Source organism: Lupinus angustifolius, chromosome LG18, assembly GCF_001865875.1.
Source record: "Lupinus angustifolius cultivar Tanjil chromosome LG18, LupAngTanjil_v1.0, whole genome shotgun sequence".
NCBI classification, from domain to species: domain Eukaryota; kingdom Viridiplantae; phylum Streptophyta; class Magnoliopsida; order Fabales; family Fabaceae; genus Lupinus; species Lupinus angustifolius.
This window is the reverse complement of record NC_032026.1, coordinates 11,955,832-11,978,354: the sequence shown is the minus strand read 5'-3', so window position 1 is coordinate 11,978,354 and position 22,523 is coordinate 11,955,832. Positions and strand designations below refer to the sequence as shown.

The window sequence follows — 22,523 nt, the reverse complement described above, 5'->3', positions numbered from 1 at the left end:
GAGAAAAATTAAAATTCAAAGAATCTGAACTGTAATATTAAAATTCAGTGCGAAAAATGTCAAAAAACTTTGATGAAGTGAAAAAGTACAATTATTCTTAGATTAATGGTAAACATTAAATTATATAGATAGATTAATGTAAAGAAATAATTTGAATGTGAAAAATGATTTCAATTTCATCTAATGTTCAATGACTATTACTTTTTAACATAACAAAACATAGATATTGTAAACACTCAATTTTAGTGGGGTAGTGACTTGAATCAATCACTAATTAATATTAAATTATTATTAGCATATAAAATATATAATATATAAAAAATATGAAGAAAAATATGTGAGGAAGAGGTGACATGTGACATGAAGGAGAAAATGTAAGGAAAAAGTGACATGTGGCATAAGAGAAGGAGAAAGTGACATGTGGCATGAGGGAAAGAGAAAATGACATGTGGCATGAGAGAAGGAGAAAATGACATGTGGCATGAGAGAGTTTTTTTATTATATTGTTAATAGATAGATTGAGAATCGCAACCTGACTCCTTGAGAAAGCACTTGTGGGGAGAGCAAGTATGATTACACAACAGAATTAGTTTTATCTCTATAGGTTGTGATACCCAAGAAATCAAAATAACTATTGCGAGCTATATAAACTTACTCAACCCTTGTTTGAATGTTTGATGAAGTATTCATAATAAAAATGAAAGTGTTAGAATACAAGTCCCATGCGTGCCGGGAGAGTTAGAGTGAAAGAGAGGATCACAATGACTATTGGATCTGTGGATATCTGTAAAAATATTTGTAATGGATCGGGTTTGGGTCCGTATTTTTGGATCCATGAGTAATGAGATTCGAGATTTTAAGATCTGCTATTGGATGAGTCTGAGTCCGGACAATGAGATACCAGACCCATGCGTACATGAGTCCGCTATTCCTTGTTATATATTATATATGGGAGATGATCCATTTACTCTAAGATTAAGTTTAAACAACTTACTTCACATCTTAGTAATCAATTCTAAGAAAATCCAATGTTTGAATAAGTGAGTAGATCTATACCATCAGATTTCTCTAGAAGTGATGATAAGATGGAAATATGTGGATCATTCTATATATATTGGTAATCCAAAATGTTATATTGTTAATTCGTAAATATAATTAATATGTTGTTAAATAGAGGTGTTACATTGTTACATAGTGATGTGATGTTATATTGTTAACTGATATGTGTAATATAATATTATGTTGTTAAAAAATTCTTATTAAATCAATTTTACGTCATAATGTTGAAATAGTCAATTTAAAATGTGTTTAAAACTCTAAATTATTTTTATAATTTTTTTCTCTTGTTAATTACCTAAATAACATATACAAGATTATTGTAAATAAATACACAATTACATAAATTACTTGAAATTAATTTTAATGTTTTTTAATTTGTGGGTACCACATGTCTGCTAGGTACCCAAGGCTCATAGGTAGCAGACCCAACATGTATCAGCATAGGTAGTTTGGGGCAAGTCTGGGTAATGGGGCAGGTCCGAGTATTGTACTTAACGAGACTTATTACCATCCCTAATGAAAGATATAAAGTGAGAGATCAATATAGGAGAAAAAACATGTTTATATGGTTAGAGTCTTATATACATGTTTACATAATAATGTTATTACTTATTACCTTACAAAAATTAATTGACCAGGGATTGAGGGATTTGAGCATGCACTTTACACTTCTAAAATGGAAGACATGATCTGGGGATAAGGTACGGGACAGAGGATATGTATTCTTTTACACTTGCCCCCTTAACCCTTGTGTGTATATTCCCTTCAAAATGTAAAGGAAACTCATACAAAATTATACAAAAGGGTGAAAGGAGAAAGAAATGGGAAACAATAATTTCAGAGGTTTGGACTTGAACACAAACAATTGATGATGAATATCCAATGATGAGTCCTCTCTCATTCCTTAACTCTTCAACAATCACCTTTCAGACATCAAGGTGAACCTGTTTCTCCACCTGCATCATCACAATCAAGCGAATAAGATGACTTCTAGTCCTTTTGCTTTTGAATTAAAGGTTTTGATATTGTATGTGATTCTATCTGGTCTAGTAAAGCCTCACAATTCTTGTAAAGACATTTTTGCATATTATGTACATGTTTTAGATAACCTTTAAGTCTTCATTCTCCCCCTCTACTTATCCTCCATTGATTGAAAAAATACCACCTTTTCCCCCTCTCTCTCTCCGTTTGATAAAATGTATCATTCACTTTAGCTAAAAAAATTGGTAATGATAAAATTTGGAATGTACGATAAACATAAGGATTTTGCTAGTGTGTGTATTTTTTAGGTAACTCTTGTACTTTAATTCATAATAGTTCTATTGTAGAAGTGTTTATAATAGAAATTTGAAGAAAAATGATCCACTACCTTCTTTTTTATTTCTCCTGGTAGTGGAATGTTTAAATGGCATGATGAGGAAAGTGCAGCTGTGCAAATATTGTGTTCAGAATTAGTAAGTCAATGGTGGCTATTTTTCTCTTGTAATATATATGCACTAATGCACCCAGTATTAGTTTTATTTGACTCTCAAGTTGGAAGAAAACTTGTTTAGAAGGTTAACTTATTTATAAGCAAAATCATCGTTATTAATGTGTGTTATCATTTTGTGCAAGTCATATCTTTATTCCCCAATTGCGAAATTGGCAAACTTCCTTTATTATATACTTGGGTTCAAATTGGTGAAAATCACGTCAATGTAAAAATCACAATTTCTTACATTAGAAGAAATAGATAGTAACATCTTTCTACTTAAATGTTTTTTTTGGTCCTTCTCGAAAACATTAGTTTAATACTTATAAGCTGAGAAGATATAATTAGTTACAATGCTTTTTGTACATACAAAAAAATTAAAATCATCAAAATAACAACTAATCCCAAATTTGGCCATAGATATTGTTGAAGAAGTGATTAGTTTAAATGGTACATGATTATTTTTCTTAAGAAAAAATATGGTTTCAAATCTTAAAAATTGAAAAAAAAAACTCATAAATATATTTTCTTAAGTTGTTCTCCTTGTGGGGGAAAATATAACTCCAGACCAAAATTATTAATACATCATTTATTATCACATCCATCAAAATATTTGTGTATTAGTGTAATAATTTAATTGGTAGTTTACTAATGTAATTGTAAACATATACATATAATGAGTTAAGTGAGATAAGTTCTCATATAAAAACTATAAAAACAATATGAGCTTTACAACCATACATGAATGACTATGATTAAAAGTCAATTATTGATCACATGATCATTTTTTAATCTTCACCTTTCAAATAAGATCCAATAATTCATATTAGTTATTCTCATCTATATCTATATCTATACTATATATAAAGCCAAAACTTGAAATAACTACCACTATGATTCTATTTTCCTATTTTGTCCTTAATATTTTTTTATTTCTAAAGTAAAACTATATAATCATAAATAAATATAATTGATAAATCTAACTTTAAGTTGAATATTATAATAAATACAACAATTATAATATGAAGTACATCCAATAAAAAACTTTTAAATTCATAAAATAAGAATGCAAGTCAGCAGACACAAAGTGTTTGTCGACACGCTAGTTTATCATAATTACAATTGTTCTCCTACAAGTCACTACATATATATATATATACACACACACATTATAATATAAGTAAATTACATTAACATTCCATGAGTTTTAGCAAAACTACACAAATCACCCCTCATTTTTTTATACATACACAAACCCCCTATTTTTTATACTTTCATTATACTAATAATATCTGCACTAGAAATAAGGGTAATCTTTTAAACAAAAAATGTGATAAATGCAATTAAGTTAAACAAAATATGGTATATTGTGGAAATATGTCCAAATAGTGTATGAAATAATACTTCTTTATTATTTTTGGTTCGTTACGATATAATATAAGAGTGATTTAAACAATATCTCTTTAGAACTATTGATGCATTTTGTAACAAAAAATAATGAAGATACATTGATTTATATATTATTGGTACTTGTCTACACAATATATCATGTTTTATTTAACTTAATTGCATTTATTATATCTTTTGTTTAAAAATTACACTTATTTCTCATGCAGAGGTGGTCAGTATAATGAAAGTATAAAATCCAGAGGGTTTGTATAGGGGTAGAAAAGTGAGGTATGATTGGTGTAATTTTACTAAAACTCAGTGAGCGTCAGTGTAATTTACTCTAAATTATTTATTAAATGTTTTTTATGGTTGACCATGTTACAAACAACCATAAGGTTCAAGGGTTGAATCCCTATGTGTAATTTTGAAAATAAAAAAATTCATGTGCAAATCATTTTGACTATTATTTTCCAACTTTGAAAAAATTAATTACATGTCTAGTATAATTTTGATGTTGGGTTGGTATAAGAATTTGTTCAACAATTTTGAAGTTGAACAGCTGGTAAGATAATTATAACTAGCTCCATATCAATGGCAATTAAATTTGTAACAGGGTGGTTCAATTTTGTTTTTTTGAGTCCTTTTAGGAACTAAACAAAACAAAATGGGATGATTCGTTCTGATTTAAGTTGATTGTTATCATCAGAATTAAACCAGACGAATTGACCATTAATAGTTTGGTTTATCAATTCACTTTCTTAATGGAGCATGTTAAATTTTATCAAATATTCATAACTTAGATAATGTGATATCCTTCCTCCTTATATTAGTATTTACTCAATGGTTATAGAAAAATGTTTAATTATTTTTTCTTGTATAAGTCTATGATAGAGGAGGAATCATACTATTATATGTTAATGCGGATGGAGCCTTCTCGAGTTCAAGGAGGCTAGCTGCATGTGGTGGCGTCGTAAGGAACCACTTTGGTGCCTTCCTTTTTGCTTATGCTAACCATCTCAATCCTTACACAGTGGTCCAGGCGGAGCTCTGGGGTATCCTGATAGGTTTGAGGCTGTTGCATTAGTGGGATTTCCATAAGGTCATTCTTGAGTCTGATTCAGCGTGTTGTGTGCAGATGGTGGGGTCTGAATGTCCTGTGTATCATCCATGTGCGGTGCTTGTGGATCAAATCCGAAGTCTTATTCCAAAATTTCATAGGTTATATGTACTCATATTTTCCGGGAAGCCAATAGTGTTGTGGATGCCTTTACTAAGTTTGGCCTTCATCTGAATATGCGTGCTCGGGTCTTCGATACTACTCCCAGTTTTTGTTCCATTCAGTTGTTGTTCGATAGTGCCTCCTCATTTTATAGGAGAGGAGAGTAGTCTTTATTTCTTCCCTCGTGCTTTCCTGGGCTGTCTTTAGTCCATTTGTAACACCGGAAAAAAATGTTAAGTACCATCTAATTGTTAATTGTTTATCTATTTCATAGTTAAAGTTGTCATAGTTTTAAACTTTTAGGAACCAACCACAAAATATTTTTATTAAAAAATTTAACCAAATTGTAGACATGAACCATATTTTTAGGTTTGATTTTGTTCACTGACTTCCAGATACCTCGTACTCCCATGAAGCCAATTAAGTTCATAGTGAGGATATTTCCTCACTCGACGAGTAAGGAATTAATCATTTTCAGGATGTATAATTGTCGTTCTCAATAATTAAATTATTGACCTTTTAATCTACATGAGTATCCAATAAAACTTTACACCATTAAATTAACTTCTTATTACTACATCACTAGTGAAAATAAATAGTGAATATAAATAAAAATTGATTCTTAAAAACCAAAAACAAACCTCATTGGATCATAAAAAACAATAGATGAAAAATAATAATAATAAATTCCTATGACCCATTGAAGTATTGAGCCATAAACCCAGCACGCTATGCTATGCTATACTCTCTAATCCGTTTCCGCCGTCAAGCTTTCTCCATCCAACAACTCTCTCACACTCTCCTCAGTAACAGTTTATCCTTCTCAACTTCATCCACCACCGCCACCACCGCCGTGATGGTTCCTCATCCGAAAGACGAGACGTATCTAAGCGCCGTTATCCCCAAGCGCATCAAGCTCTTCGAGGAAATCCAGGTTGAGCAGCGCACAAAACTCCTCTCTCTCGCTCAGGATCCAATCAAGGTCACTCTCCCTGACGGTACCGTGAAGGAAGCGAAGAAGTGGTTAACCACTCCACTCGACGTAGCTCGCGAAATCTCGAAGAATCTCGCTAACAGTGCTCTCATCGCAAGGGTCAATGGCGTTCTGTGGGATATGACGCGTCCTTTCGAGGAAGATTCTGAGCTTCGGATCTATAAATTCGGCGATGACGAAGGCCGCGACACTTTCTGGCATTCCAGCGCTCACATTCTCGGCCAGGTCGATTTCACAGTCAATCTTCACTTTCATTTCAAATTATAATTAATCATGATTTCAACTGATTATGATTATAACGATGATGATGTGAACAGCGATTTTGATTTTGATTTAGTTTCTTTGGTTGTGATGCAGGCTTTGGAAGGGGAGTATGGATGTAAGCTATGCATTGGGCCATGTACCACAAGAGGAGAGGTATTTTGTTAATTATTGACTCAATTTTTTTTGTTTGCATTGTGAATTTGTGGTGTTTGGTGCTTAGGAATTAGGATGTGTATAAAATGAGAATGAGACAATGTATTTCTGCTTTACAGGGATTCTATTATGATGCGTTTTATGGAGAATTGGGGCTGAATGATGATCACTTTAAGCAAATTGAGACTGGGGCTTTGAAGGCTGTTGCGGTATTTCTTGTCTTTCCTTCTCTTGTATTTGTATTTGTCTCTGCTACAAACTATTGCTATTGAAATTAGAATTTTGGATTATGATATTGATAAAAGTTTCCCTGTCTGTGTTGATTTCTCCTTGAAGCTTTGAGTTAGATTCTACTTATTTCATAGCTGAACCATTATGGAATGAAATATAAGATGGTCTTTGAAATTTCGGCTGCTTAGTAAATTTTCCTCTAACCCGAAGTCTAATGTTCACAAAGCATGAGTTTGAAATGTTGAATGGAGGATTTGATTCGTAAATCAAATCTTCTGTTGGAAGTGCTGAAAAATATGAAATGATTTGAATTTTAAATAATTTGGATTTGCATGGTTTATATTTAAAAAGTAAGATTTGTTAGGATTTGATTTTAATTTAAAATGGTAGATTTTTTACCATTATTTTTTTTTTAATTTTTACCCCTCATGCCTAATAACATCACTGAACACTGTGAGAGATGGTATTATAAGGGCAAAATGTAAAACAATACAGTGCAATGAAAATCAATTGCATTAATAAGTTCCAAACATAAACAACGATTTCCAAATTAATTCAAATAAAAATAGTTCCATTTTTAATCACTCCTTAGTCCTTACACATGCACAGTTGTTGTTATTTTCCTTTCTCTTTCTCTATGTTCAAAAGCCTTCCTAGCTAGTATGCCATTGCAAGGTTTTGTATCTCATGGATGTTATCATTCATTGTGCTGATAAAAAGTATTTCTCTAAAATCATACTTGCAGGAAAAACAACCCTTTGAGCGCATTGAAGTAACACGCGATCAGGCACTTGAGATTTTTTCGGATAATAAGTTCAAGGCAAGTATAGCTGTTTATGACATTGTCTAAAAGAAATAAATGTTTACTATCACATAGTCATATTGTCTGAACCATATTTTCAGTTTACATTCTCATAATAGTTGTCATATTACAAGTTGCTGCTTTGACTATGTAGCTGTTTTTATCAGATTGAAATTATCACCGATTTGCCGCCTGATAAGACTATCACAGTATACAGATGTGGTCCCCTGGTTGATTTATGTCGTGGACCACATATACCCAATACATCCTTTGTCAAAGCAATTGCATGTTTAAAGGTATGTGTTTGCCTTGTCTTATGAAGCTATTTTTATCCAAGTTTGATTTATCCACATGCCTATACAAATGGCAAGTATAATGGTTTTTGGTTTTGAAATTTCAGGCGTCATCAGCATATTGGAGGGGGGACAAGAATCGTGAGAGTTTACAAAGAGTTTATGGCATATCTTATCCTGACCAGAAGAGTTTGAAGGTGATTTTCATTCACGTTAAGTTAATTCTTTCCGTAAACCAATCAGCTCCGCAATCTGACCTGTGGTTGACTATTTTGAATAACTAATTAACTCATGGTTAGTAGTGTGCTACACCATTTGTCATTGCCCATAATCTTCTGCATTATGTTACATGGATTGCATGATGTTTTTGATGTAATGTATGGATATTGCTGCTGTATGCACCATGGTTGTGCTTTGTTTTGAATTATACACACATATTATATCATAAAATATGTGCCAATTTTTAAATCTCCGCTCTACTCTATGTGAATGATGCGAGCCACTGTAGAAGCTCTCTATTTGTTGTTTGCTTCTGTGAACATATTAAATACTCTATTTTTTTTTATCAGAGAGACATTAAACAATTTCTTTATGGCGTTTAATGAATCTGTGCAGGGAACAAAGTTGTGGTGAAAGGACCATGACCTGTGGTGTATATTGTATATCGATCTTTATGTTAATTTTGTTGCTTTTTTATTTTACCTATTTAGGAATATTTGGTTCGGCTGGAGGAGGCTAAAAAGTATGACCACAGGATTGTGGGTGTGAAACAGGAGCTCATTTATCACCATGAATGGAGGTACTGTGGGTTTAGTGTTGCCAGATTGAAACTTTTTGTAAGCTTCTGTGCCTGATGTGTCTCAGTTGTCTTTGTTTATTGCAGCCCAGGAAGTTGGTTTTTTCTTCCACACGGTGCACGGATCTACAACAAACTGATGGAGTTCATTCGAAATCAGTACAGAGACAGAGGCTATCAAGAGGTTAAGTTTTAGTGTAGGAGTTTTCTTGGGTGACAGAAGTATCCCATTTCCAAGTACTTATTTACTTTCAATCACCAGGTCATATCTCCAAATGTATATAACATGGATCTTTGGGTGCAATCTGGTCATGCTGCAAATTATAAAGATGACATGTTTGTCTTGGAGGTATGCTTTTTATATTGGAATATATGCATATGTATGTTTATGCAAGAATGTGGGTTTGAGGGCATATCTATTTATCTTCCTATATGAATACATTTGTATTATTCGATTTGTCCTATTAATCTTGTAATAACTACTTTTGTGGTGTGAAAACACGTGGGTATAGGAAACTAATAGGTTTAGGTAAGGTATCTATAGTATCTTCAAGATTACAAGAACAAATAAGTTTTAGCTAGTGTAATAAAGATATCAATTGTGGTATCAAAAAGTCAATTTTCTGTATTTATTTCAAAAAGCTTTGAAACAAAAATGTACACGATAATATATTAGAATTGTGTAGACTAGACCTAACTCAACTCTAAAAGCTAGCTCATAGGGTGAGGGATGCCTAAGCCTTAAGAGCACCGGGCTGGCCATATTCCCATATGATGTGGGACTATCTTAACATCCCTCATGCCTAGGACTTGACACCTAGAGTGTAAATATTGCAGGACTAGACATTTGCATGTAACATCGGGAGTGTCAAGCTCTAAAACCTCATTAGAATTTAGGAGTAAACCTTGTCCAAATCTTTAATTTAGGAGAGTGAGTTCGGTCTTCTTCATTAATCCAAAGACCAAATGTTGCAGACCTGTGGAGTCCGAGACGATTTAAAAAAAAGCACAAGCCCAGGCGACCCAGAAAATGAAGGCAACTCGAAGAACTTGAAGTATAGGCCTAGGTTGAAGATTAAAGACAAGTCATAAATGGCCAACATTGGATAGAAATATAATGGGGCAACTTGAACAAGATTCGAGATACACTTACTTTCTCATTATACACTTAAGTCCGCTTTAGAAGCCCATCCTTCACCCTTAGTCTAATGAATTGCAATTAAAAATTAAAAAAGGAGGATATGGGTGTTTCCTTTCTTCCCTTGACTTTGCAAAAGTTACTATCAAATTTAAAGATATCTATACAACCATGTCACTGTAGATATTTATCCGTTTTGGGGTGTCAACCAAGTTTCCAGGCAGTGTCTATCGAGTGTTCAAGCCTGCAAAGAGTGTTTTTTTAATTGGACATCCTGTGAGGGGTTTCCGACACATGTTGTGTAGATGTCTGTGTTGGTCCGAGTCAATAAACAAAGGTGTCCACACTTCCTAGCTTTAATATCTAGGATGGTTTAGTTTTAGTGTCATTTGTAAATCATTTAACCTTTTCTTTTCATTGTTTTGGTCTTTAATCTTGTGTGTCTATAACCTGAAAAGATCACATACGTTTATAGCAAAACTGAGCTTTTTTTTGGTGTTCTAGATTGAGAAACAAGAGTTTGGGCTGAAACCAATGAATTGCCCAGGTCACTGCTTGATGTTTAAACACAGAGTTCGCTCATATAGAGGTAATTTTTATTTACGCTGACATTTATATCATCAGATAACATCTTTTATATTTCGTATTGTTTTCAAAATAATGCGCATGTTTGAGATGCTAGATAAACGGATTGATTGTTTTAGTGGCTCTGCCTATAAATAAGCTCACTGCTCAGTCTTGTTCTGTATGGACCATCTCCCCCCCGTCAAATTTTTTAATGCACTAATTTTCCCTCTGCCCTGGAGGAGGAATTTGTATGTTATCATTGTTTTGTAATGTCATATTGACATATAGAGCAAGGTTTTTAAACCAGATCTGTCCAAAATCGAACTGGTGAGAGGTGGACTTAATTTTGATTTCCATTTTCAAAGTGAAATAATTCTTACTAAATTATGGGATGCATATGCTCCACCAATTTGAGTGTATGTACTATAGAGTGGGGAACTGAATTTGGTTTAGCTGAGGTTTTTTTATATGGAATATCATCTCAAATTTGTTTAATGGTTTGGCAGAACTTCCTCTTCGATTTGCTGATTTTGGGGTTTTGCATCGGAATGAGGCTAGTGGTGCTCTGAGTGGATTAACACGTGTTAGGAGATTTCAGCAGGTAACCTTTGCACCAAAGGGGGTTTGTCATTGAACTTGTCACCTTGTCTTCATTTTTTTTCCTTCTATACTGTTAGACATACTCTATTTTTAAGACCATTTCCTTCAAATGTTTGCACAGGATGATGCACATATCTTCTGCAGGGAGTCCCAGGTGAGTTGCACTTTAAATTTATGCAACATAAATATTTAAGCTATCTTTTGAGCTGAAGTTGCAACCATTGATTTGATCTATTTTACAGATAAAGGATGAAGTGAGAAATGCCTTGAATTTCATCAATTATGTCTATGACATATTTGGCTTTACATATGAGCTGAAGCTTTCAACGGTATGCTATTGCTCTTTATTGTATGCCCAATGTGCCTTTTTCAATGTTTTTGAAAACCTCAGTTTCAAAGCTCTTCAACTTGAGCCTATCAATAGTTATCTTTGTTGTTAGCTTACGTGATTTAGTAAAAAAAGTATAGAAATTCAATTATGTCTATGGCATATTTGACTTTACATATGAGCTGAAGTAAGAAATGCCCTTTTCAATGTTTTTGGAAACCTCAGTTTCAAAGCTCTTCAACTTGAGCCTATTAATAGTTATCTTAATTGCATTTGTCTATGTTATTTGAATATTATGAATTCCCATTGAGTCTCAGTTGCCGTGGTAAATGAATTTATAATTTCCACTTTGTTGTTAGCTTATGTGATTTAGTAAAAAAAGTATAGAAATCAATCGTGGTTCCTCTCTAAGATAAAAAGGTGGAGAGCATGTTACCAGATTTAAGATAAAATGACTGATATTCAATCTCTGAAAAATAGACTTCTTAGATGAAGCATCTCCACAAATTGTTTAAACCATCACTATGCCCAAGCTCTATTCTTCATATTTTCGATGGCATGTTTTCTGACTAGCGTAGATGGGCATATTTCTATCATCTTTGACCATTTTCCATGCATAGTTGGGTTACTACTTTAGCTATTTCCTATTTTCATTTTCAATGAAAATGGAAAAAGAGAGTGAAAAGCATGTTTGTATTGTTGTTATCATTTCATATTTCAGAAAACATGAGCTCCATTTTCGGAAATTCTGAAAATGAAAAAAATATCATTTCCAACATTTTCAATAAGGAAGGAGTTTAATTTTTTGAAAATTTTAACACTTTCGTTACTATTTGTTTCATATGTTTTAATTTTTTCATGTTATTTCAGGTCATTTGATGTTTTAGAAACCAAATACATATTGATATTTTATTTTCCAATTATACCTCTATTTATTACTCATATTTTTTTCACGTTTATTTCTTCATCTCTTCTTATTTCAGTTTTCCAATGTGCATTAAATTTTGTTATTTTAGTCAGATGATATCAAATTTTTATACAATTTTATTTCTTAAATTATGTGCATAAACTTAAGCATAAAAAAATATAAAATGGAGAGAATATATTATTCAATTATTATCAACACTAATCAACAAAATGTAAAATCAATTAATGAATGACTCACTCATTCAGATTATCACACATTTTCATAATAAAACTTATTTCTTTCTCTAAACATGACAACTATTCTTCACCCCTCTTAATATTATTGCTGAAATAGTTTGATGACTGGTGTGATAATACATGACTTTGGGTTGAAAATTGTGACCCCTTAAAGTTACTGTGACCTGAATTAAATAATAGAGGAGTTGTATATTACTAATTTATTCTAAATTTAACTTTCTGCAAAGCACTTGCAAGTCCAATATTGGTGTTCAATGTATTTTTGACATAAAATTCATTGAAAAAAAGAAAATGCAAGTATAAAATATGAATACATCCTATAAAATTGTTGACTTGATTATTTTAGTGATTAAAATTTAGAATTGAATTATTTGCAAGAGTAATTGTTCTTGTATGTGAATTTTAGGGTGAAGAGTTTTGAAAATGAAAATGATAATAACAAACGTGTTTTCAGAAAGTTGAAATATGAAAATGAAAATTGTTTTTTGAAAATGAAAACATAAATAGAAATAGGAAAAATTACTGGAAAGCAAACACACCCTTAAATTTCTATCAGTCTTTCTCATATTTCACTGAATGATTTTTTAGTGTACTGGATCTAATTTTGCAAAATAACTTGATTCATAATTATTTGTCTTATTTGCAATTAGCAGTTTGGTACAGTAATTTATTGGAGGGCTTTCATTGTAGGTCCATGTAACACTGATGCTCTTATAGTGTCTTTTGCCTTTTATCAAATTTCTTTTGCCTTTTTAACAGGTTCCAACCTAAGGGAAGAAAATAGAATGTTTTGGCCAACTTATATTCTTTTGGATCTTTCAACATATGGTGTCTATTTAATGATTTGTCATTTATTTTCCTTTGTATGCGTAGAGGCCAGAGAAATACCTAGGTGATTTGGAAACATGGGACAAGGCTGAGAATGCTCTTAAAGAAGCTTTAGATGAGTTTGGCAAGCCTTGGCAGGTAATTATGTCGTCTTCTATACGTCTTATATAGTTCTTTTATTTTAGCATCAAATGTATGATTATTATTCTGATTAGCCATCCAAAAAGGGAGTTTGTCTTGAACCATACTGTAAATTAATTACTGTTATGTTTTCAATTCAATTATAGGTTTACTTGCTATATTTTTTATTGCTCTCACCCCCCCCTGAGATTGTTAGGATTAATATCTCCGTGCTTAAATTCTGAGTAAAACCTTGCAGTTGAACGAAGGGGATGGTGCATTCTATGGGCCAAAGATAGACATCAGTGTATCTGATGCCTTGAATAGGAAATTCCAGTGTGCAACTTTGCAGGTCGACACTGTTCAACTTCGCTTGCGTTCACCTGATTTAGTTTTGGATAACTTTTTAACTGATAGTGAGTTGAATGTTGTTGATTACAGCTTGACTTCCAGCTTCCTAATCGTTTTAAGTTGGAATTCTCAGCTGAGGATGAAGCCAAAATTGAGAGACCTGTTATGATACACAGAGCCATTCTTGGATCTGTTGAGCGCATGTTTGCCATACTTTTAGAGCACTACAAGGGTAAATGGCCCTTCTGGCTCAGTCCTCGTCAAGCGATTTTATGCCCTGTGTCAGAGAAATCACAAGCTTATGCACTGAAGGTAAATAACTCTAAATTTTAGGTTTTCCCTGTTGTATATTTGTCTTGTAACACTTAAACAAGGGGGGGTTGATAAGTATTGCATATTCTTTTTATCTAGTAAGGGTATTTATGAAAGTTGGCTGAATTGCTGGAAGTAGTAGCATACTTCTCTGCCTCTTTGAATAATGTAGGCATAGTACACAATTAAATCCTCAACTGGTAAGGATCAGAGAATCAACGAATTATGAGTTTAGTAGCCTTTTTAAAGCAAAAGTCAATGAATATCTATACAAATCAAGTAATATTATAAACAGTATCCTATGTCAATTTTTTGTGTATGTCTAACTGAGGGTCTAATGCAGTAAATGCTTCATGGAAGTGATACAATGTTGAAAATCCTCTTGCATTAGTATTTCTGAGCTTGCCTACATCCTTTTGAAGTCATTGAGTCAAGTTAATATTCCTGTTTCTGAATTGCGTTTAGAGTCTGTCATGTGTTTTTATGTAAACTTTTTCCAGCTGTAACTTAATCGGAGTTTCAGTGATGTTCCTTGCCTAGTGCAGTAGGTTAAGTGTTCATTGTTCTGTTTCTAATTCTGGTGGGGATACTTTTACTGTCTATTATAGCAAAACCAAGCCACCTATTAATTGGTTAACAAACTCTCGTGCTCTAACTTTCTAGGTGCGTGATCAGCTTCACCAAGCAGGGTACCATGCTGATGCTGATACAACTGATAGGAAGATTCAGAAGAAGGTAAGGAAAACCTTTAGAACCAATAGTGTAGATGGGTTAAGCTTGTGTATTTAGTGTTATTAGCCTCTTATTCATGCAATGGCAGCAGTGTGGCATAACTTTTTAGTCATGTAATTAGATCTCCATGTACTGAATTTCATAAAATTCCATTCAAGTGCCAATCGAGAAGTTCATTATTTATCTATCTATTAATTATGGTTTCATTATCATGAATCTGATGTCTTAATAATAGAGAATTGTGTTGATTAGAAAGTATGGTATTCTGCAGGTGCGAGAAGCTCAGTTAGCACAGTACAACTACATCTTGGTTGTTGGGGAGGAGGAAGCTAATACAGGACAGGTCTTTCCTATTCTCACTTCTGATTAATCATTTGGTAGTATATTTCAATTTTAAGTTTTAACTATTCTAGTCTGCTACTTTTCACCCAACCTTGGCTAATTTAGACAGGACTCCATACAAACAAAGCTTGCTTACTTATGCGAACTAAGCCCGAATATTTAGAAATTCAGTTTATGAATCCTGTTAATAGCTCAGTTGACTATATTTTATACATATTATATTCTCTTGTCATATGCAAACATGTAAAAACGTTCAAATTCATAAATTGAAAGAGTTCAGATTGAAAGTAGGGTGCATAGTGTACTAAATATATTAGCTTGGTTAAAGCTTTGGCTCTGCTTGAGCTTGGTAAATTTTAATTGAAACTGCTTTAGAGCTATATTTATCTCTTGTTGAAACACGAGTTAGGGCTATATATATATATATATCTTGTGGAACCTTTTTACTCTGTGCTGGAACATAAAACTTGACTCATTGTTCCAGGTGAGTGTACGGGTTAGAGACAAGGCAGACCATAGCGTCATGAGTATTGAGAACCTACTCAAACACTTCAGAGACGAGGTTGCAGCTTTCCATTGAAACTGTGTCAAAACTGTTGTAGAATGTTTTTCGTCTGCAGTCACCTTTCACACATTTTGTGTGCATTATTTTTTATTTTCTAACTTACAATTTAGTCTGATTTTGACTTATGATTTGGACGATCACTGATTTTTTTTATTGTTGTCATGACTAAATATGATGTTAATCTTATTTATTTTTGGAGTGCACTGATAGATTCTTAATTTGTTTGCTCTAGACAACATGTGACCCTTGTTTGAAGAAGAGCAGTGTTTGTCAGTAACGTCCACACTAGTTTTTTTTGTAAGACCCAAATTGTTGATAATATGCTTCCCTTCTGCGTTTTTTGTTTTGTTTTTATTTGTCCCCGTGATGTTAATTGAACAGTTGTACTTCACTCAATTCTGTCTAATTTTTTAAACATAAAACATTCTGAACTAATTTTTAAGATCTTAATTCGTCTCAATTATTTTGAGATCAAGTTTTATCACAGATAAATTATTTTAAAATTCCTGGACAAAATGAAATAACAGAAGAGGAGCCTTGATGGTCTCTTTAGTATTTAACCATTTATCTCATCAACCATTAGTCTTCAATTCCCCTTCTCTCTTTTCTGAGCACCTCTATTTTCACTTTTTTGTTATTAATATTTTTAGTTTCTTTTGTCAAGTATTCATTTAATGATCAAAATTTTCATATGATTGCCTTCTTTTGAACACTGAATGTCACTATTTACTATTATACAAATTTGATTTATATTCCAATAAAAATATTTTTTCATTGTTAGTGCAATAAATGTTTGATTGTTGTTTTCCATTATTAATTTTTTTGGCTTTAGACCATAGCCCCCTCTAAGCGAGACATTTCTGTCCGAAGAAGGAAGATTTTACTAAAAATGAATTTATGAAATCATATATAGTAGATTGTGATTTTGTAATTATTTGTTTTTGGTTTTGTAAATGTGTATATTTCCCGAGCCTTTGTGTTAACCTCAATTCCCTCTGAAGTTTATAAATGGGCCTAGTCGTCAATGACTCAAACGTGCAGATTTAAGTCTAGTAAGCCTTTATAAGAGAGCTGCCAGACATGTATATTTGCTCGATTTGTTAACCAGTAAACCAAGAGAGTAATTATATCATCCTTCTTTTCTCCATCTTTTTTCAAATTTTATTACTATTAATCATTTATTTATTGTCGATTGTAAATATTTTTTATTACCAATTATTATAAAATAGTGTTAAAAATGAGTAAGATAAAAAAAGTGAGAATATCATTTTTTTAAACTAAAATGATCACAAGACAAGTCAACGTGAGACGATAATGGATAGCACCACATCATAAACCACTAGATTGAAATGAAGTTAAATAATGCTTCAACTTGAAGATTTTTTGATCGAAAAAGCTAAAATCTTTGTGAAACTTTACGGTTATTATTATGTCTTATATGAGATTTTATAAAAGAAATTATTATTTGAGAGTATTTTTTTTAGTTGAAAAAAGAGAGTAATTTTTTTATAATTACCAGAATTTTATTTATAATTTTTATCTGGATATGAAACTTGAATTTTGGTCGCTCCTATCAATTACATACTTATATTGAAAATTGAATAATATTTGTCTGTCCGGTAATAAGAAAGAATCATGCTAATTTTTAAATATTAGACCTATAATATTTTATTCAAGTAAAAAAAGTGAAGAAAAATTCTACCATATGCGTTCAACAATTAATGTATCAAAATGTTTTCAAATTGAAAAATCCTCATAGCTATCTACATAGTTATTATTTCTATTCTCATCTCCACACCTTAAATTTTCAATAGATGTACTTTGTACGTAGTTGATGTTTATGCAGGATTGGTTTATACCACTTTGTCATTTTTCATAAAGAAAAAAGTAAATTAATTTAGAAGTAAATTTTAGCATAGGACAGTGATATGTTTTGTCCTCACTTCAAATCATAGAGAGAGTAATGAAGTATCGATTCATTTGGACAAAACGTCGAATGCTTGCAGCTATTGCCAGTAACCTGTTGGTATGTTAGCTTGTTATTTAATAAACAATGAAGGCTATGTTACACCCTTCTTCTGCAACCCAATTTATTAATTTTAAAATTGTTTTTTATATCTCATGCAGGGAAACTTTTTTGGAGTTTTATGTAAATGAAGTTATATAGTATATACTATTATATATTATAGCAAATTTGGGCTAAGATTTATCTGCTCAGACCAAATTATTGCTGGTGTTTATTGAAAATGTTAAATGGTAGTTGGTTTATATTTTTAACTTTTAACCTAAGATTAGCATATGGAGGATTAGCTTTGTTACTTTGTACTATAAATCTGAAACGTTTGCTTTTGGTTGCAATATATAATTACTTATACATTACATTTAGGGTCGGTTAGTAAATTGATTTTTAGTGAGAAATGAAAGACTTGAGAGTCATATTACAAGTGTATTTCACGACTCCATCATCCTTGAGATATTTCAAGTATATTTTATGACTCAAAGTCTTTCTCTTCTCTCCACAACTCTCCAAAAAGCCAACTCTCGAACAAATATTTAACATCCATTCTTAAACAACCACAACTCCTTGTGTTGAAATTCAATGTGGTAGTTAGATTCACCATGTGACTATATGATATTATCATATTAAGTACTAACTCTTATACACACACATCATGAGTCCACACGCATGCATGAAATATGGATGATTGGAAGCTCCTTCTTTGGTTAAAATATATACTAGCAAGAAATAAGAAGCATCAAGAATTAAAAAGCTGAAAATATTAGCCTATGATGAAAATCCAGTAGTTATTATCATATAACAATACTGAAGCTAACAACTTAACATATTACTACAATGTTAGAACTTAGGTCTTAATTTTGGACTAATTAATTCTCACTCTTCACTGATTTTCACCATGTTTCAACTCACCCCTAATACTCAATATCCATTATTTGCTCCACTACTACTAGTTACATTCTGATCATGTTGCTGATGGAAATGATGTTGGTGATGATACCCTGGCATGGAAATACTACTCTCACCCATATCCAACTCAGGCCTATACACCTCAGCATCTAATTCTTCCTTTGCCACTTTTTGCATTCCCATGAATTCCAATGGCCTTTGTGATGATACCAAAACGTGTGACTGTGGTTGTGTTAGTGGTGGTTGCGGCGGCGGCACGACCGAGGGAAGCTTAGAGAGTAGTGCCTCAAGGCTGCTCATAGAGGGAGTTATCTTCAGTGGCTGCATGTTGTAGTGGTCACTATATAGTTCAGTTGGTGCTGCTGCAAGGTTTCCTTGGAAATGCCACTGCTCTGGGACACTATATCCTTGCACTTTATATGGGTATGCAGATGATGATGGATGTGGTAAAAGCACACCTGGAATGCTCTCAATGTAGCTGAACTTTTTTCTCAATAGTACTACATAGCTCAGGTCTTCAATCACCTTGAGTGTCATAGTGATAGACAAAAGAAAGTGGACATGATATGAGTGAATATAATTGTTTTTACACTCCTAAATTCTAACATTAGATTTTCACCCTGAACAAATATCTTATTATAAATGTATATTATGTTGTTAACAAAGAGACTTATGCTTAAGTGAGAGAGAGAGAGAAGGGAGAAGAGTGAATAAAGAGAGAGAACCTTGTTAACAGCACCTAACTGAACAACACCCTCTCTTACAGCAATAAGGGCTATAGTCTGCAAGATTATACATAATTGAATCAGAATATAAAGGATATGTTGTCTTAAAGCTAAGGGTGCTGCATATATGAATTATGTCATACCTTTATACCAGACTGGAACTGTGCTTCCCAAGTCCTAGGGTGCTGTAAAAGAGCATCATATATATAATAAGGATACCGACAGAATTTCTTTTTCTTTCTTTTGAGAAACATATATCAACATGAAATCATGGATATTATGTCCATCAAGTTCCCTTCAAGGAACTTATAACATGAAATCACAAACTTAACCTTGATTATATAAGCAAGAAATTTTGAGATTTAATGTTCACTTAGCTTTCTCACCGAGTCTGCTGAATTGTGCCATGCTGACAAGAAGTTAATTTCTTGATCATTAGGTTCTTTGTATATCCACTTGTGACTGTGATCTGAAGCCACTTTTCCTATCAACCTGGTCCATAGTATATACTTCATTATAACCTCTTTGCTTTGAAACTCCCAAGAAAAAAAAGTGAGGAATATTATTCAAATGGAAAAAATTACTTCATGGTATACATATATAGAAATATACCCTTCTCCATAGTTATAGATCTCATGTGACATCTTGAAGAAGAGCTCTGGTTGAAGCCCTTGGTAGGGTTGGAATTGATCACAGTTCCCATAAACTGATGAGGTAGGACAATCACCAGTAGTGTTAATTTCAGGTGCTGCAGCTGATGCAGCAAAGTTGCAGAAACCATCTTCCCACACCAGTATCCTGCATGCATATATAGTGTTAACTACCAAACATGAATTTTGTTAAATATATTACAACACTTTTAAAGATAACACTTAAAACATTACCAATTCCTTCTGTTTCCTCTTGATCTATCATAAGCCCCTTGAGCTTCCCACCTGTATTACAAGAAATGAAAAATCAGCATATAATCCTAATTAACATGGAAATGTTTATACACACACACACACACACACATATATATATATATATATATAAAAGTACATGTGTTACTTTTTTCTTTTCTTACTTGGGAGGTGGGTAGTTTCTAGGCAAGATCCTCCAGAAGACAGCATAGACCCATTGAGAATTTTCATGGATGCACAAGCTTCTGAGAGTGTGTTGAAGGAGATGAGTAACAGCCATTGGAGTGAGATGTTCTTCCATTATGAAATCCTCAGAATAAATTATATTTGATCTCTTCTTTTCTTCCCTTGTACCACTCTTCTCTTTCCAAGCTATCTTTAACAGTGGGGAACTGCAACATAATATCCTCCTTTATATAAGCCCACCAACAGGGAAATCTCACTTTTATACACCTCTTTCTCTCTACATTTAGATGGGGAAGGGAGGGGTGAAATAAATGAATCATATACAAGTTTTTAATTTACCCGAATTGTTTTTTTCCAGGCCCACCTTCCATTAATGTCCTTCAATGTAATGGTGAGAAATTTTTACATAAAATTGAAATACTTAACTCGGATGTATTGAGTTAATTACTTCATTAATCAATAAATATTTTTTTATAGAATTATAAACACTTCGTCTTCAGACATGGCTACATTTTCATAAAATGGAACTCAAAATTAGGGATGACATCGGCACAGGTACCTTTCCCATGCCTAAACTCGCAATATCTACGGGTAGCGGGTACCTAACGAGTTTTTAATTTTAATTATATGTTTATATAATTTGTAATAATTAATATGTAAAAATAATTGTTACATGAATAATGTGATATTTATATGATAAATTTATAATCATAGTCAAATATATGTAATTTATTATGAAATAATAATAAAATATATGATATATAATCTTAAAATTATGATAAATATATATAAAAAGTTAACTAAAAACTAAATATATAAATATACGGGTACCCGCGGGGCAGGTATCAGAAAACCCGCTCCTACCCATAAGCTATTATTGCGAGTACCCGTTACGAATATTTCCACGGATACCTACGGGCCATATTTTTTTGCCATCCCTACTCAAAGCATATGAAACTATTTTTTGTGATCATTTTTACCTCAATGTACCCTATAGACGAAAAACTAATTTTTGTTGGTAATTATTCCTTCCAACACTCCTAATTAATTGCAGGATCAAACTTCAACCTTACAACACAACCTTACAATACCTAATAAGCTAGAATAGTAAGTTACCACCTAATATAATCAAAATTTATACAAGCACTCAAAACAATCAACCTAACCTAAATTTATTAATCTTCAATCAGCATGACAGTCAAAATATAACATAATATCATATATGTGGTTGCACAACTTATGAGTTATATAGCTCAATTTGTTGGATGATTCCTACCTTCAGCACATATATTACTATTTATTTGTTAGTTTAAATTTTCATCGCTTAACGTTGTATTTCCTGACACACTTAGATATGTGGTAGTACTCATGATTCCAGTCCAAGACAAACTTCCTAACAACATCACCACACCTCAAACTTTGGCACCTTATAATTATTTTTTACATCAGAGAGGTTTTTTATAATAATATATGTTGTTCGGTTATCTGCTACATGAGAGGAACAAGATAATGGTGCCATGATTTACTTTAGGTGAAAGCGAAATATCAAGATCAATTGACTGATTGATAAACTGTTGCATCACAGTATCGTCTAGAAAGTAATAACTGATAGTACTAAGATAGAAATTGCACTGCCACTACAAAATCTGAAATAAACGGAAAAAAAGAAACAATATAATTATTTTTGGTATGTAATTTAGTGGCATTCGTGATTCCAGAAGATGTAATTATGTGTCACCAGACTGAGGGTTGATGGAAATTTTTGTTGATATTAGGTAGGAGAATTCAATTGTTATCATCGTACAGGTAGTACAAATGTCACATATTAAATATATATATATATATATATATATATATATATATATTTAAAATTTTAACCTAGGTTGTAAATATATTTAACTCACTCGCCAATACTAATGTTAAGGCATTAGTATTCCCAATTGTTTTTACCTTAAGAAGCAGAAAGGCCATAGTTTTTTACTCTTTAAACCGAAACAACAGAAAGTGGATTATTCTTCCAAGTAAAAGAGATTATGTAATAATTTTCAACTTCATTGCAACTTCTT

General features: G+C 32.4%; 2 protein-coding genes across 3 annotated transcripts; one reads left to right on the top strand and one right to left on the bottom strand.

Moving 5' to 3' along the window:
• Nucleotides 5,822–15,936, top strand: LOC109333161 (threonine--tRNA ligase, mitochondrial 1-like). Its single transcript, XM_019568483.1, has 19 exons — nt 5,822–6,357; nt 6,490–6,549; nt 6,669–6,758; nt 7,526–7,600; nt 7,750–7,878; nt 7,983–8,072; nt 8,586–8,674; nt 8,759–8,855; nt 8,934–9,020; nt 10,314–10,398; nt 10,883–10,977; nt 11,098–11,130; nt 11,219–11,305; nt 13,342–13,434; nt 13,676–13,768; nt 13,858–14,079; nt 14,743–14,814; nt 15,083–15,154; nt 15,638–15,936. Exons 1-19 carry the CDS (start codon nt 5,875–5,877, stop codon nt 15,731–15,733), a joined length of 2,148 nt encoding a protein of 715 aa, XP_019424028.1. The 5' UTR covers nt 5,822–5,874; the 3' UTR covers nt 15,734–15,936.
• Nucleotides 18,482–20,754, bottom strand: LOC109332146. 2 transcript variants are annotated; one of them, XM_019566995.1, is made up of 8 exons: nt 20,436–20,754; nt 20,254–20,304; nt 19,982–20,167; nt 19,756–19,861; nt 19,513–19,554; nt 19,370–19,426; nt 18,648–19,169; nt 18,482–18,614 (listed from the first exon to the last, which is right to left on the bottom strand). In XM_019566995.1, exons 1-7 carry the CDS (start codon nt 20,570–20,572, stop codon nt 18,657–18,659), a joined length of 1,092 nt encoding a protein of 363 aa, XP_019422540.1. In that variant the 5' UTR covers nt 20,573–20,754; the 3' UTR covers nt 18,482–18,614; nt 18,648–18,656. The 2 variants fall into 2 exon arrangements, with proteins under 2 accessions (XP_019422540.1, XP_019422539.1); XM_019566994.1 differs by having other exon boundaries at nt 18,482–19,169.